Below are 14,635 nucleotides of genomic sequence, written 5' to 3' on the forward strand. Positions count from 1 at the left end.
CATTAGTGAGGCAAATGAGTTTTTATGATATGCTTGTAGCTTCATGATCATTATTAATCAAACCAGCACGTTATCCCTTAATTTACAATCTCCTAGTCAATGTGGTTTGAATACATGTCTCCAAAGCTTTTGTCTAGACCTCTGAATTACTGGTCCTGTAACATTTTCATCCCCCTAAATTGTTATCTAATTACACACCTGTGGTACTGTAGAACAATCTCAACATGAAATGCACTAATAAATAAAAATGTTATCATGCAGTTTATACACACTGTTTTAATCAACATGTATCAATTGATAGCAGATCTTTGCTTGGTGATAACATTTAGTCCCATGACAATGACAAGGTATATTTATTTAGCATCTCCGATATAATCAAACATTTATACGTTAAAACAGAATTTGAAACCAAGTCATAAAGGCAATATTAGTGAAAGATGATCAAAATCATGACCAAAGAGATAGGTTTCAAGTATCATCTTAAAAGCGGCAAGAAATATGGAAAGGCAGAGATGTTTATGGAGGAAACATGGCCAGTGGGAACTATGGCATCAAAAGTGAGGATTGGAATGCGCAGGGTTCAAACTCGCTATAGACAGTCCTGCCAAGTAGAGCGTTCTGAATATGAATACACTGGATTGACTCTCAGTGGAGAACTTGCCTCTCATGAGTAGGGTGATCCCTACTCAATGTCTGATTTGTGGGAACACAAGATTTTTTGTCTGATAAGACCATATTAGATAAAGCCGTTTACAACCATGGACTTAGACTATTAGTCAGCCTTCATCGTCTTCTGCTACTTTACACAATTTCTGAAGGAAGAGATGTAACAATAGGGAAACAGCATGTCAATTGATCCTCTAATAACTGAGGATCATTTCTGTATTTCACTGCTTATTTCATTATCATAAACATGCTTAGATATAAAATATTCAATGCTGTATCATATCTATAGAGACTGGCTCGATGGCACATCATTACATTGTTAATCAATTTCAATCAAATTAAATCAGATCAGTTCTTCAAATAAAAATTGGTGTGTTAGGGATGCAGTTAACCTTGAAATGGTTAAATTTATATGCATTAAAATATTTTTAAGTATTGACCTATTATATGGTACAAGTTATTAAAGTCTAGTTATAGTAAATTTATCTCCTCTACCTGTAACTTGTATTTCCTATCTCCTGCACTCTCATTCACTTATCTATTATCTTCTTTTACGCCTACTGCTGTACTACATTTGTTATTTTGTTAAGATGACACCTCCATCAATCATCTGGTGCTTGTTTATGCAGACAGCGGAGTCTGTGGAAATGCAGCATAAAATTTTCATTATAGGCAATAGTGGTGCTTAAGGACAGACTGTGATTTTACAAAACAACATCAACTATAATGATGACAAATATCAAACATAATTTGGTCCCAGTAAAATCTCTCTCATCTGATTGTCTTTCAGATAACTCAGCAGCTCCTCCACTTTTATCATTAGCTCCAATGTTGCCTGTTCTTAACAGGAAAACTACTATTTTAACATTTTTTTAACTTCGAACAGAAGTAGCAAAATCACAGACTTAACTATAAAGCTTTTATGGCTCTATAATTCTGTAAGTATGAAAAGGCAGACTTTCAAGACTTGCTTTCTCCAACTGTGAGGAAATGACAACTTAGTCTTAAACAATTGTCATTCTTTATTGTGAGATGGAGTTTAACTGACTTCAAATTAACTGGCCCATAATTTAGTGACTTGGTCAAACTGACTTAATATTAGAGGTTAAAGGTGAATAAGACATAATACCACATGAAAATACACACCAGACAAGTAAAAATACAAACACTAGAAGTACACAGGACAGATCATTTTGGTGCTCATTTTTGACTTTTCTGCACATTTCTTAACCCCCTTCATGCTTTTCTCTAAATCAACAGGAAACAGTCCTGTATATTGAAATTTATACCAATGGGCCAAGGAGTGGCAGATGGAATTTAATTTAGATAAATGTGAGGCGCTGCATTTTGGAAAGGCAAATGAGGGCAGATCTTCGACACATAATGGGAAGGTACTGGGAAGTGTTGCTGAACAAAGACACCTTGGAGAGCAGGTTCATAGTTCCTTGAAAGTGGAGATGCAGGTAGATAGAGTGGTGAAGAAGGCATTTGGCATGCTTTCCTTTATTGGTCTGAGCTGTTGAGGACATTGGTTAGGCCATTTTTGGAATTATGTGTGCAATTCTGATCTCCATCCTATAGGAAGGATGTTGTGAAACTTGAAAGGGTTCAGAAAAAGGTTTACAAGAATGTTGCCAGGGTTGGAAGTTTTGAGCTATCGGAGAGGTTGAATAGGCTGAGGCTGTTCCCTCTGGAACATCAGAGGCTGAGGGGCGATCTTATATAAGTTTATAAAATCATAAGGGGCATGAATAAATACGGTAAATAGACAAGGTCTTCTCCCTGGGTTGGGGCAGCCCAGAACCAGAAGGCATATATTTAGGGTGAGAGGGGAAAGATGTAAAAGGTACTTGAGGGCAACATTTTCATGCAAAGGGTAGTGCATTAATGGAGTGAGCTGCCAGAGGCTGGTACAATTACAACATTTAAAAAGGCATCTGGGTGTGTATATGAGTACCAAGGGTTTAGAGGGAAGTGGGCCAAGTGCTCAAAAATGGGCCTCAATGAATTTAGGATGTCTGGTCGGCATGGACGAGTTGGACCGAAGGGTCTGTTTGCATGCTGTACATCTGTGTCTCTATGACTACATAAAAACACAACATATTGCTTTGTGTTCCACTACTCCTCCTCTCCCAGGATCTACCTGCAGTTTCTGCTAGAGTCCTAATTGAGAAACGTCTGGAAGGACCAAAACCAGAGACCTACATCAGGAATGATCACTTGGTTCCTGCTGCTTGTGAACTGCATTCAAATTGCAGTGACTCCTTCAACTTTGGAACAGTGGCTACTGGTGGGCTCTAACAATCATCTGCTTAAAAATTAAAACCTGCTCCAGAGCATCATGTAATCCACTAAACCCTGCATATAAAGTCATCTCCCCTTTCTGTCTGAGGATCCGAAATACAGTGATTACAAGTATTAATTGATTCCAAGCAACCACAACTTGTATTTATAAAGTACCTTTAAGATAGGAAAACATTCCAAGTTGCCATACAGGAGCATTATAGAATTAACGAGGCATATAAGGAGATAAAGGGCAGATGACAAATGCAGGTAAAAGTATACTAAAGGAGGAAAGAAAGGTTCAGAACCAGAATGGTTTAGGGACGCAATTCCAGAACTTAGGATCCAGCTAAATGAAGGCACATGAACGAATGGTGGAGTAATTAAAATTAGAAATGCTCAAAAGATCAGAATTGGAGGAACACAGATATTTCGGATAGTTGTGGGAACGTTGAAGATGACACAAATAGAGAGGGCCAAGGGCATTGAGTGATTTTAAAACATCAATAAGAATTTTTAGAGATAGGGACTGTTTATGCTGGAAATAGGGAGATAATGTAGGTCAGAATGTGCATCCAAAATGCCACTGAATTTGGAATGTCATCCACAACAACCATAACAAAAAGAGGTAGAGGTTAAGCAACATGACTAAAGCAAAAACATTATTCTGATCAGGACCAGCTGTAGAACTGTTGAACATTGATGCTGTGTAGAGCTGACTTACTGCAATTTATTTTTTCCATTAAGGACATGGTCATAAAGAGTCAGTTTAATGCAAAATCCTTTTGCACAGGATTTGTTGGTTGATATTTATTGTGATTATTTTTCATTAAAACAGAAATCAAACAAGGTCCTGCAGGTATTCAGAAGTTACTGACCCAAACAGCATAGGTTGCTTGATGAGCGTTCTCCACGAAAGTTGAGCAACTTCAAGCCAATGGTCATAAGGTCTAAATCCTTCTGACCACATGCAAGCCCTCATCACCAGCAGGAAATAGACTGATCTTCTGCCAGTAATTATATAATTAAAATGCAACCTGTGCACCAGGGACCAGTTCTGTTACATCTGAAATCATGCAACGAAAGTGAGAACAGATATTTAGAATTCAGAGCAGTATGTTTGCTTTAGCATTCTAAAGCATCTGTAAAGCATTCAAATAATTATTTCTTGAAATGAATAAGTTTTTCTGTTTTCATGTTAGATATACCGACTGCTCCAAGCCATAAGTAACTGTTTAATTCCTTAAAGCTGGATTTCATTGTACAGCAGCCATTGCAGAAAAAGACAAACACTGATACCATTTTGCACACAGCAAGATTCCACAAAGAGTTTTGAAATAAATGGGCACACAATCTATTTTTGCAGAACTTTAGAATTTCTGACAAAAGCTTTTCAGGTTTTTCACCCTGCAGTCATCAGGATAGGTGTAAGAATGGCAAATTTCAAAGGGAACAACAATTTCTGCCGCATGAGACAAGGGTAATGTTTGGTTAACAAGTTTATTCCGATTGCTTAAGATGGTTACCATGGAGAATGCACCAGGGACAATTGTTTCCCCATGCTTTTGTTTAATACAAAAAAGGCGCATGTTCAGACATGTTCTTCCAGCTTGCAGAGAACAAGTCTCTGAGTAAGAATACACTTCACTGAAATTTGGCATTCTCGCAACTGAACTGATGACTGCAAGACAAAATGTTTCAATGGCATGCCTCTCTTTTCAGCTATAAACTGATTTTGCATACTGAGAGTGAGGAACATTGGTCATAACTGTTATAATATGATGTGATGGCTGGGTGCTAAACATTAATGGATCCTGGTTTGTGGAGGGCAGCAACCAAACCTCCTTGCTTTGCTAACCAAAGGGACTGCTCAGTACTGTGTGGTGGAGAATGGACCATGACTAGATCTCTGCAGAAGATGCTCTAGTCTTATGTAACAAGTTTTACTTTGTATATCTTAGTAACGTTTTGTAGGTTACATTAACTTTAGGCAAAGTAACTATTCCTAATAAGTGATAGAGATGGCACATATATCTCTGTGAGAAAACCATGCTGGAATCCAAGTCACTGGTTCTCCCTCCATCAACTGTGTGACTTTATCCAACTTGGCAGATTTCAGTATAGCAGAAACTTTAACTCTTTCAGAACCAGCAGGGTTATTGGGCAGAGACAGAAAACATTTTCTCAGGGCAAAACCAAGCTGGAAAACAAGTGTTAATAGCTGGGATAATTGGATTTTAAATAAAAGTACCATTGTTGCATCTCTATACAGTGTTTGTGAACAGTGCTGTCCTGTCTGCCCAGCTGGCTTGATCTCCAGCCACATGCTATCGTGGAACTGTACCCTGCTTGTGACGTTCACACAGTCTATTAGCACCCTCCCTCCTCTCCCAGCAGCTCATGCCCTGGCACCATGTCCAACAGATAAATGCATCTGCCAGAATCAATAGCAAAATTGGTGCTGTCTGTCACTGTACTCATAAGCATGAGATATTACAATTAAACCAAGTAGGGAATGAAAAAAATTGACGGGTGTAATTCAATGACCTCAATGTCAGAATTCCGCCAAAATGTGGAAATGTCTCATCTCTGTTGTGGAATATTTTCAGTCTATTTGCACAGACCAGGTGTTTCTGTTTAATGCCTCCTGTGAAGGACAGCTCCTCCATCAATTAGATGCACTCTAGCAATTCACACTGAAGTGAAAACTAAAGTGTTCCTTTGAAGCCACCCTCCTTACTCAGGTTAGCAACTGAGCCAACCTGATGAAGCGCATTACACAGAAGATAAAGGACTGCAACTTCCACCAGAAGACTTTAAGGGTCTAAACAGTCTACTTTTAATAAAATATTGTAAAAGGTTGTGAGAATAAAAGATGTTCTATTTTACCTCTAGACTCCATTTTGCTATATTTTGCATCAAGAGCAAATGGTAGAACTGAAGTTTCCACAGTTGCCTGTTCATTTTTACAGAAATAAAACTTTTGCGCTTTTATAAGATTTTCCAAGTTGGCTTCAATTGTTTGCTGAATGACAATGATCAGCCAATTCTGGACTGACACAGCAGAATGTTAAGTACTTTGGCACAGAAATAAGATCAGGTATGTCAATGTTAGCTGCCAACAATTTGTACTAATAGGTCATGATTCGGAGGTACTAATAGGTCAGCTGACTCACCACTCACAAAAGACAACTTGCAGGACATGCCTGCTTCATGGGACATACTGGTGTGCAATATAGAAAATTACCAAGGGCAGAAAATCAGCTAATAAGTGTCATTGTTCAGCTTCTCAGAATGTGGCAGTGACAACCAAACCTCACTGTTCCTTGACATTTTTCACTACATTATGTTATGTAAAAATCGTAGATTAAACAGTCCTAAATTGGGTAATCTTTAGACCACTGTGAGTTAGACTGCACCAGTCTCTCTTCAGCTCTGCAAAAAAAAACTGCAGATGCTGGAACCTTCAGCTCTGGCTCTGCTCACACTCATGTCAGCACATGGGGTTATGTAACAGTTTAGTTAATATACATTCCATGTGAAAAGTTATGTACAAAAACAGGGTAAGTCAGTTGCATCCATTTATTTTGCTTTTAACAATTGTCATAATATAACCACAATAATAGATATGGAGCAAAAATGGATAATTGATATTGAGGTAGATCAACAATAAACTGACTGAAGGATGAAAGGAGCACTGAAAGCCACCTTGCAGATCACAGCCAATGTTAATTCAAGTCCCTGCTATTATTTGAGCCAAGATTCCAGTCAGCTAGTTCTCCCAACAAAGTTATCAGTGTTCACTATTTAAACAAAAATTATAGCCTGAATGTTGTGGCCAGTGGTGAATGGATGGTGCCAGCCTTAAGCCTGTCTGCAGACTCAAATGGGCTTGTGCATAGTAACTTGCATTTATTGGAAATCCATTTTAATGTGGTGGTATCTTACAGGGATCTAGGACAAGTGTGAACATGGCAAGCAACAGTGTGTCTCCTCAACACAGTTAAAAAATCCTTTCTGAGCCATTGTGAGCCTGATATTAACCTTTGGAAACCCAACTACTTCAAAGCTAAAATCAGACCTGCAGAATCTGAAACAGGAAATGTAAGTGAGAACATTTAAGCCAATGCTAAATCACGTGTAGAATTAAGAGAGATGTAAGAGCATTGAGAAAAATAGAAAAAAGTTTTATTGTAACTTTTAAAAATTTCCCACAACTAAAATCTGAAGGAATTAAATCTCTACACATTTCAAAGTAACTTCCAGTTCCAGAAAAGTTGTTTGGTAATAATTAAGATTTACAACACTGTTGAAAATTCACTTACACTTGAATGAACAGGTTCTAACCTTTCTGGCATGTTGAGTTAATATCTGGTGGCTAAGAAACACAATGCCACACTATATCTATGTCTTAATGCTGAATCTCTTGGCAAGTTACAGCAAAGTTTCTGGAGGAGTCAAGAAACTGGATGGTAATTTTTTGCTTTTCACCTTACAGAAATGTTGGCACTACAAGTACTGTCTGATTTATTCCTTAGAAGCTGTATATGTTAATCTGAGATGAACGTTATTTTTAATGGGAAGATCCAAGCTGTTGTTTGGATATAAAATACAAGTTGAACTTAACCCTAATACTTCATGAAAATTTGGTTTAAAGTCACTGCTTATGGTAACATTTGTTTTTCAAACAACATCATTATGGTCAGAGAAAAACATTTGATCATATAAACATCTCTTAAGTTTTACTTAAGTGTCATCCAAGGCATTGATGGATCATACTCACATGTGCACAGGAGCAAGAGGTGATGGGTCATAATGGTAACGCCCCTCATGGTGTCTGGCATCAATTGGAACAGGCGGGTGAAAAGATGGGAAAAGTGGGTGTGGAGCTGCAAAATAAGAGACAAGAAAGTTACAGGCATATTTCAAAGAACACATACTTATTGTACTGAATCTTAGGGTTAAATTAATTGATAGTTAATTGTTAACAAGTCAACAATTCATTTAGTCCATGTGTTTTTGGAGAAGGTCAACATTGGTCTGTATTAAATCTGTACCACTGCCACTGAGCCACCTTATATCAGTTCAGTTTAAGGGCATCGGCTTTGATTTAATGGTAGCAATTTCACCTCAGTGTCAGAATGTGAATTCAAATCCTATTCCAGGGATCTGATACCATAAGATCACAAGAAATGGGAACATGATTAGGCTTCAGACCCTTGAACCTGATCCGCTATTTGATTGGATCATGGCTAGTCCAACACTCCTCACGTCCACTTTCCTGCCCTTTCTCGGTAACTCTGGATCCCCCTACTGATCAAGAATTTATCTCAGTCTTGAAGAAATATACAAGGATTCTGTCCTCACAGTTCTCTGTGGCAAGGAGTTCCAAAGATTCACAACGCTCTTAGGGAATAAATGCCCCCTCATCTCAGTCTTAAAACAGTGCCCCTTTATTCTGAGTCCTCTGATCCAACCGGTTTAACTTTTGCTCTTACGACAATCCCTCCATCCCAAGGTTCATCCTAGTGAACCTCCTCTGACCTTCCTTCAATGAAATAATTTGTTTTAACTATGGGAATCAAGGCTGCTCACAGTATTCTTGTTGTGGCCTCACCAGTATCTTGTACAGTTGCAGTAAGACTTCTCTGCTCTTATACCCAAAACTCCTTGAAATAAAGGCCAACATTCCATTAGCCTCCCTGATTACCTGCTGTACCTGTGTGCTCACTTTCTGTATTTCGTGCACAAGTAGTCCAGGTCCCATTCTTTTGTTCTCCCTTCCAGGAAATCATACAGTGCAGAGGAGGCCCTTCAGTCCACCAAACTTGTAGTGCCAAAAATATACTATGACCGACATGATCTGACTTACCCCTAGGCCCAAAGCCTTGCATGTTACGACAATTCAAGTGCTCAACCAAGTACTTTTTAATGTTTGTGAGGTTTCCCACCTCAACTACTCTCCCAGGCAGTGCATTCCAGAACCCCACCACCCTCTGCATGAAAATATTATTCCACAAATCCCCTCTAAACCTCCTGCATTTCACTTCAAAATTATGCCCCCTTGTTATTGACCCTTCAGCTAAGGAAGATAGCTTCTTTCTATTCAACTTATCCATGGCTGTCATAACCTTGTACATCTCTGAATGGTCCCCTGTCAACCGTCTTTATTCCAAAGAACACAACCTGAGATTATCCAGCCTCTCTTCATAGCTAAAATGCTCCAACCTGGTAAACATCCTGGTGAATCTCCTTCTCACTGCCTCCAGTGCAATCACACCCTTCCAATATTGCAGTGACCAGAACTACACACAGTACCCCAGCTATGCCCTAACCAAAGTTCTGTACAGCTCCATGACTTCCCTGCTCTTACAATCTATATTGCAAGGTCAGAAGTCACACAACACCATGTTATAGACCAACACGTTTATCTGAAATCACAAGCTTCAGAGCGCTGCCCCTTCATCAGGTGAAGTGATAGAGGCATAGAAATCAAAGGGCAAACAGGTCAAAAGATAATACAAATGCTGTGAGCAGAGTGTTAACAGGCCAAATAAAAGGTCTCTGCAGGTGACCAAGAGTGTATGAATAATGTGTCAACAGCTGAATAACAAGTGAAGGGATGACCTTTAAGCCAATTAAATGAGGCAGAGAGATAATTACAAAAAATTTAAAATAGGGTAGTGCTGAAGACAAACCCAAATGACTGGAATAACATGATAGATATCACAGCTGCATGCCAAGGGTCTAACCAAAGTAATAAGTAATCCAAAACTGTAGAAACTAATTAAGGTAGAGAGATCATAACAATTTATCAAAGCGATGGTATCGAAACAGGACAGTAAGGAAGATTCTACAGATACAGAACAGTGTGGTGGGGTCAAATGGAGCAAGGCATGAACTTGAGCTCACTGTTGAGGTTGTCTTCATGGGTTCAGGACTTGGCTATCCATTTTTGCTGATAAACAAAATAAAATGAAGCAAGGAAAGCAGGCTAATAGCAGAAGTCTGCAGACCAATCAAGGATCAGTGGCTTCAAGACAGTTGGGAGCAAATGGAAGGAGGAAGATGATGAAGAGGCAGGATGGAGAAAAAAGGTTAAATGCTCAGGTGGCAATTATAATTCACAGACTGAAAAACCACCAAGCCCATGGTAGACTCATTCTCAGCAGGAAGGTTGAACTGGTGGAAAAATTGAGAGGCCTCAAGGACAACTGGTAGATCCAAGACAAGAATAGGAACCAGGAGGAACAATGAGGTAAGGAGAGGCAAAGTGGAGAAACGTGGAAGTCCAGTCAGGGAGTATCTAGTCATTTATTCTGTGTGATTTGGAAGAGCATTGTGTAAGTCAGTAACTTGACTGAGGGACTACTTCATTGACTTCCGAATTGAGATGGCTTTGGTGTCCCATTGACACTATAGGAATTCCACCGGACTCTGTGGTCTTCTCATGAGCCTGAACAGAGCAAGGTTAGATCAGGTAACTTACCCATATCATGTTATCTACCATCCTCTCCAGCATCACCCTCTCAATTTCTGCCTAGCATGAAGAACTAAAGTTTCTTCCCACATATTTTCTGAAGTGGTCAATAAAATGTTTGACTGATTTGTGGAAAATTGACAGACTGAAGGGTTTTCTCACTTATCTTCCATAGATTAGTATGCTGAGGTACATTGTATCAAAAGAAATGCTTATGATCATTTATCCAAAGTAAACTGTTGTGGAACCAATATACAAATAGTGAACTTGATCAGCCTTTGGACTTAAAAATAAAACTGGGGAATTTATGTCCATCAACAAAATGTGACATGAACAGTTCTCAACAACTGGAACAAACCTTCAGTAAACTCAAACATGGAGCCATCACATGATAAAACAACAAGATGTTCACTCAGTGCTGGCCAGCAATTTGCTGAAGAAGGGAGGCAAGACGTAAGTGTGCTTCTCTCCCCAGATGATCACTCCTGTTAGCTTGTGGTCACTTCTGTAACTTTGTGGTATCACTTAAGGGTTTTTTGAGGTAGTTTGCTTCCAACACTCCTCCATTCTCTTTGCTTTGTCTTGGGCCTATCTGGTGATAAATGCTACAGGACACACCATCACAGAATGTGTACAGAAGAGGTGCAATTCTTAGATAACAAGCAAGTTTATTGCATGACACCAATAAGTACAACCACATTTGGTCAGGAGTCATTACCAGAATCTTTGAGATACATTTGTTCCCTCCGAAAGCTAGAGTTGAAATTCTTGTATAAACTCACAGACTGTGGGTGACATCAGTGGAATTGTTGGAGCCAAAATAATATAAGCAGTCGTTCACCTCTGAAGACCCAGGGGCTTATTAAACAGTAATATTCCTGTGTTTCCCTCGCACAATCACAAAGCTTTCTCACTCATTCTCACTACCCTACGTGCAATCATTGGAGCAACGACTCATTTCACCTCAAAGTGTCCTGCAGGAAAAAGATGGACCCTGTATGCAAAATTACAAAAGGCCTGGAATTCTGCTTCAGTTAAAATTCCTTTCTCTCAAGATGATTCACCAAAATAATCAACTCACTGTATATACAATACTAGTTTACAATATAGCTAAAAAGAAGTATGCAATATATACAGAACTTTCAACATCTGTAGTTGGGACATGAAAAATCTGTTAAATGAATGTCTTGGAAAAGAAACCATCCAAAGGCAAGCTGGAACACATATACAAGCACTTTAACTGTCACAAATGGAACAAAACCAATGAATTTCATTACCATCAGAACTCAACTATAAATAAATGAACTCAGCTCCTTGAGCAATTGTTTATTTCTGCCCCGTTTTCCACAGAGCAGCTTTGAGTCACAAAACCGACAGTCCATCATACTACCTAGTCTGCTTGGGACAAATCCTTATGGCTGGAAGTGACCTGCATGACTAGATCCAGCATAATTATCCATCTCGTGACTTATTATTCACACATGAACAATACATCTGGAGAACATCATAACTCAAGTGTCTGTGTAATAAGTTACTGTACTGTTACCATCTTCCGTTGCAGCCTTTGACAAAATGCCACATGATGACTTTTCCAAAGTCAGGCTAAAACTGCTGAAGCAGAACAAAATGCCACTAAACCTCCATACCTGCTATTTATCATACAATTTCCTGACTGATGGTTTCACAAACCAGCTGCTAAGTGCTGTGTACTCTACTGTCAGGAAACTAACATGCTAAATGGAAGACAGCGAGAGTAATGGGGAGAAGCAGTGGAATCAATTTTACTCTGGGAATTAGTTTTTCTCAGAATTTTAATGCTAACAGGACTCGAATGAACATCAAATCAGATGGTTGTTGCTGCTAAATGTGATATATGCATGTATCAAAAAGGGATTTTATCATATCTGAGCACCTATAAAATTGTCCAGTTGAGTGAAATAATATTAGCTTTAAGCCAGGGGTGTCTTTTTGCCTTTGTGGGTCTCTCAGCTATCTGTGATTCAGTCTCAAGGTCACACTCAAATTTCTTACATTACAAATTGACTAACTTCCAAAAGTGCTTCATTAGCTGAAAAGCACTTTGGGATGTTCTGAGATTGTGAAAGGGGCTATAAAATTGTAAGGCTTTTCTCAGATCTCAAGTTAAGGAACGGGTTTTGGTTTTGGTTCAGTGGTAGTGTCCTTGCTTCTAAATCAGAAGTCCCACAGCAAAACACATTATCTGGGCTGACATTAGTCCAGTGCTGAGGGTTTGCTACATTGTCAGAGGTTCAAATTTTGTGATGACAGTCCTGTTGATGATAACCATCTGTCCTGTTAACTCAATGTAAAGCTTTCCACAGAACAGTTTGAAAAAGAGCGAGCTGTACTCCCAGTTTCCTGGGCAATGCTAGAGTCAGGGAGAATCCCAGAGGACTGGGAAATCGCTAAGGTGACACCCTTGTTCAAAACAGGAGTAAGGCAAAAAACAGAAAACTACAAGCCTATGAGCCTAATCTCTGTCATGGGTAAGATTTTGAAGTCCATTGTGAAGGGTGAGATTCCTGAATACTTGGAAGTGTACGGTAAATATAGGCAAAAATCAGCATGGTTTCATCAAGGGGGGGGGGGGGGGGGGGGGTAATGCCTAACAAATCTACTAGAATTCTTTGAGGAAGTAACAAACAGGTTAGACCTAGGAGAGCCAATGGATGTTATCTAGCCTGACTTCAAGGAGGCCTTTGACAGGGTGCCACACAGGAGGCTGCTGAGTAAGTTAAGGGCCCATGGTGTTAGAGGCAAGGTGTTAGCATGGATAGAAACTTGGCTGTCTGGCAAAAGGCAGAGAATGGGGATCAAAGGGTTCTTCACAGGATGGCAACCAGTGACAAGTGGTGTTCCATAAGTGGTGGCATTCCTGATGAAGAGCTTATGCTCGAAACATCAACTCTCCTGCTCCTCAGATGCTTCTGACGAGCTGTGCTTTTCCAGCACCATACTCTTTGATGGTGTTCCATAAGGATCAGTGTTTGGACCATAACATTTTACTTTATACATTAATGATCTAGGTGAAGGAACTGAGGGCATTCTGGCTAAGTTTGCAAACGATACAAAGATAGATAGAGGGACGGGTAGTATTGAGGAGGTGGGGAGGCTGCAGAAGGATTGGGACAGGTTAGAAGTGTGGGCAAAGAATTAGCAGATGGAGTATAACGTGGGAAAGTATGAGGTCATCCACTTTGATAAGAAGAATTGAAGCATGGACTATTTTCTAAATGGGGAGAAAATTCAGAAGTCTGAAGTGCAAAGAGCCTTGGGAGTTCAAATCCAGGATTCTCTCAAAGTAAACTTGCAGGTTGAGATAATAGTTAAGGCAAATGCAACGTTGGCAATTATTTTGAGAGGACTTGAATATAAAAGCAGGGATGTGCTTCTGAGGCTCCACATTTGGAGTACTGCGTGCAGTTATGGGCCCCATATCTCAGAAAGGATATACTGGACCTGGAGCAGGTTCAGAGGAGGTTCACAAGAATGGTCCCAGGAATGAAATGCTTAACATATGAGGAACATCTGAAGACTCTGGGTCTATAATCGATGGAGTTTAGAAGGATGAGCAGAGATCCAATTGAAACTTACAGAGTACTGAATGGACTGAATATGGTGGATGTTGGGAAAATGTTTCCATTGATAGGAGTGATTAGGACCCCAGGGCACAGGCTTAGAGTAAAGGGAAGACCTTTTAGAATGGAGATAAGGAGAAATTTCTTCAGCAAGAGAGTGGTGAATCTATGGATTCATTGCCACAGAAGGGTGTAGAGGCCAGGTCATTGAATATTTTTAAGGTTGAGATAGATAGATTCCTGATTGTCAAGGGAATCAAGGTTTATGGGGAGAAAATGGGAGAATGGGGTTGAGAAACTTATCAGCCATGATTGACCGGCAAAGCAGACTTGATGGGCTGAATGTTCTAATTTCTGCTCTTATGTCTTGTGGTCTATTCCTCAAACATCATTCTTAGAAGAGCAGATTTGGTCCTAACTCACTTATTTTCTATGCCCAAATTCACTGTTGCATTTCTTACAACAGTGACTGAGATCGGGGAAGCTGCTGAGTACAAGTGTATTTTTGATGAAATAGACTTGTGTACGGGATCAGTGGAGAAGAATTTCATCACAAAATTGGAGAGTGATTCCCCCCTACTCTTTTGACTAATAGCAGGGGGTCAAA

At 39.5% G+C, this 14,635-nt stretch overlaps 1 protein-coding gene across 3 annotated transcripts in view; it reads right to left on the reverse strand.

The window, feature by feature from the left end:
• Positions 1–14,635, reverse strand: part of LOC122549307 (transcription activator GLI3) — a 382,007-nt gene that overhangs the window by 143,733 nt on the left and 223,639 nt on the right. For all 3 annotated transcript variants that reach the window (XM_043688905.2, XM_043688906.2, XM_087986080.1), the window contains one exon: positions 7,733–7,838. In XM_043688905.2, coding sequence (XP_043544840.2) covers positions 7,733–7,838 — 106 coding nt within the window. The remainder of the gene's footprint in view (positions 1–7,732; positions 7,839–14,635) is intronic.

The sequence above is a fragment of the Chiloscyllium plagiosum genome, unplaced genomic scaffold (assembly GCF_037043375.1).
Source record: "Chiloscyllium plagiosum isolate Xiang-an unplaced genomic scaffold, Cpla_swu_hap1 HiC_scaffold_4, whole genome shotgun sequence".
Lineage (NCBI taxonomy): Eukaryota > Metazoa > Chordata > Chondrichthyes > Orectolobiformes > Hemiscylliidae > Chiloscyllium > Chiloscyllium plagiosum.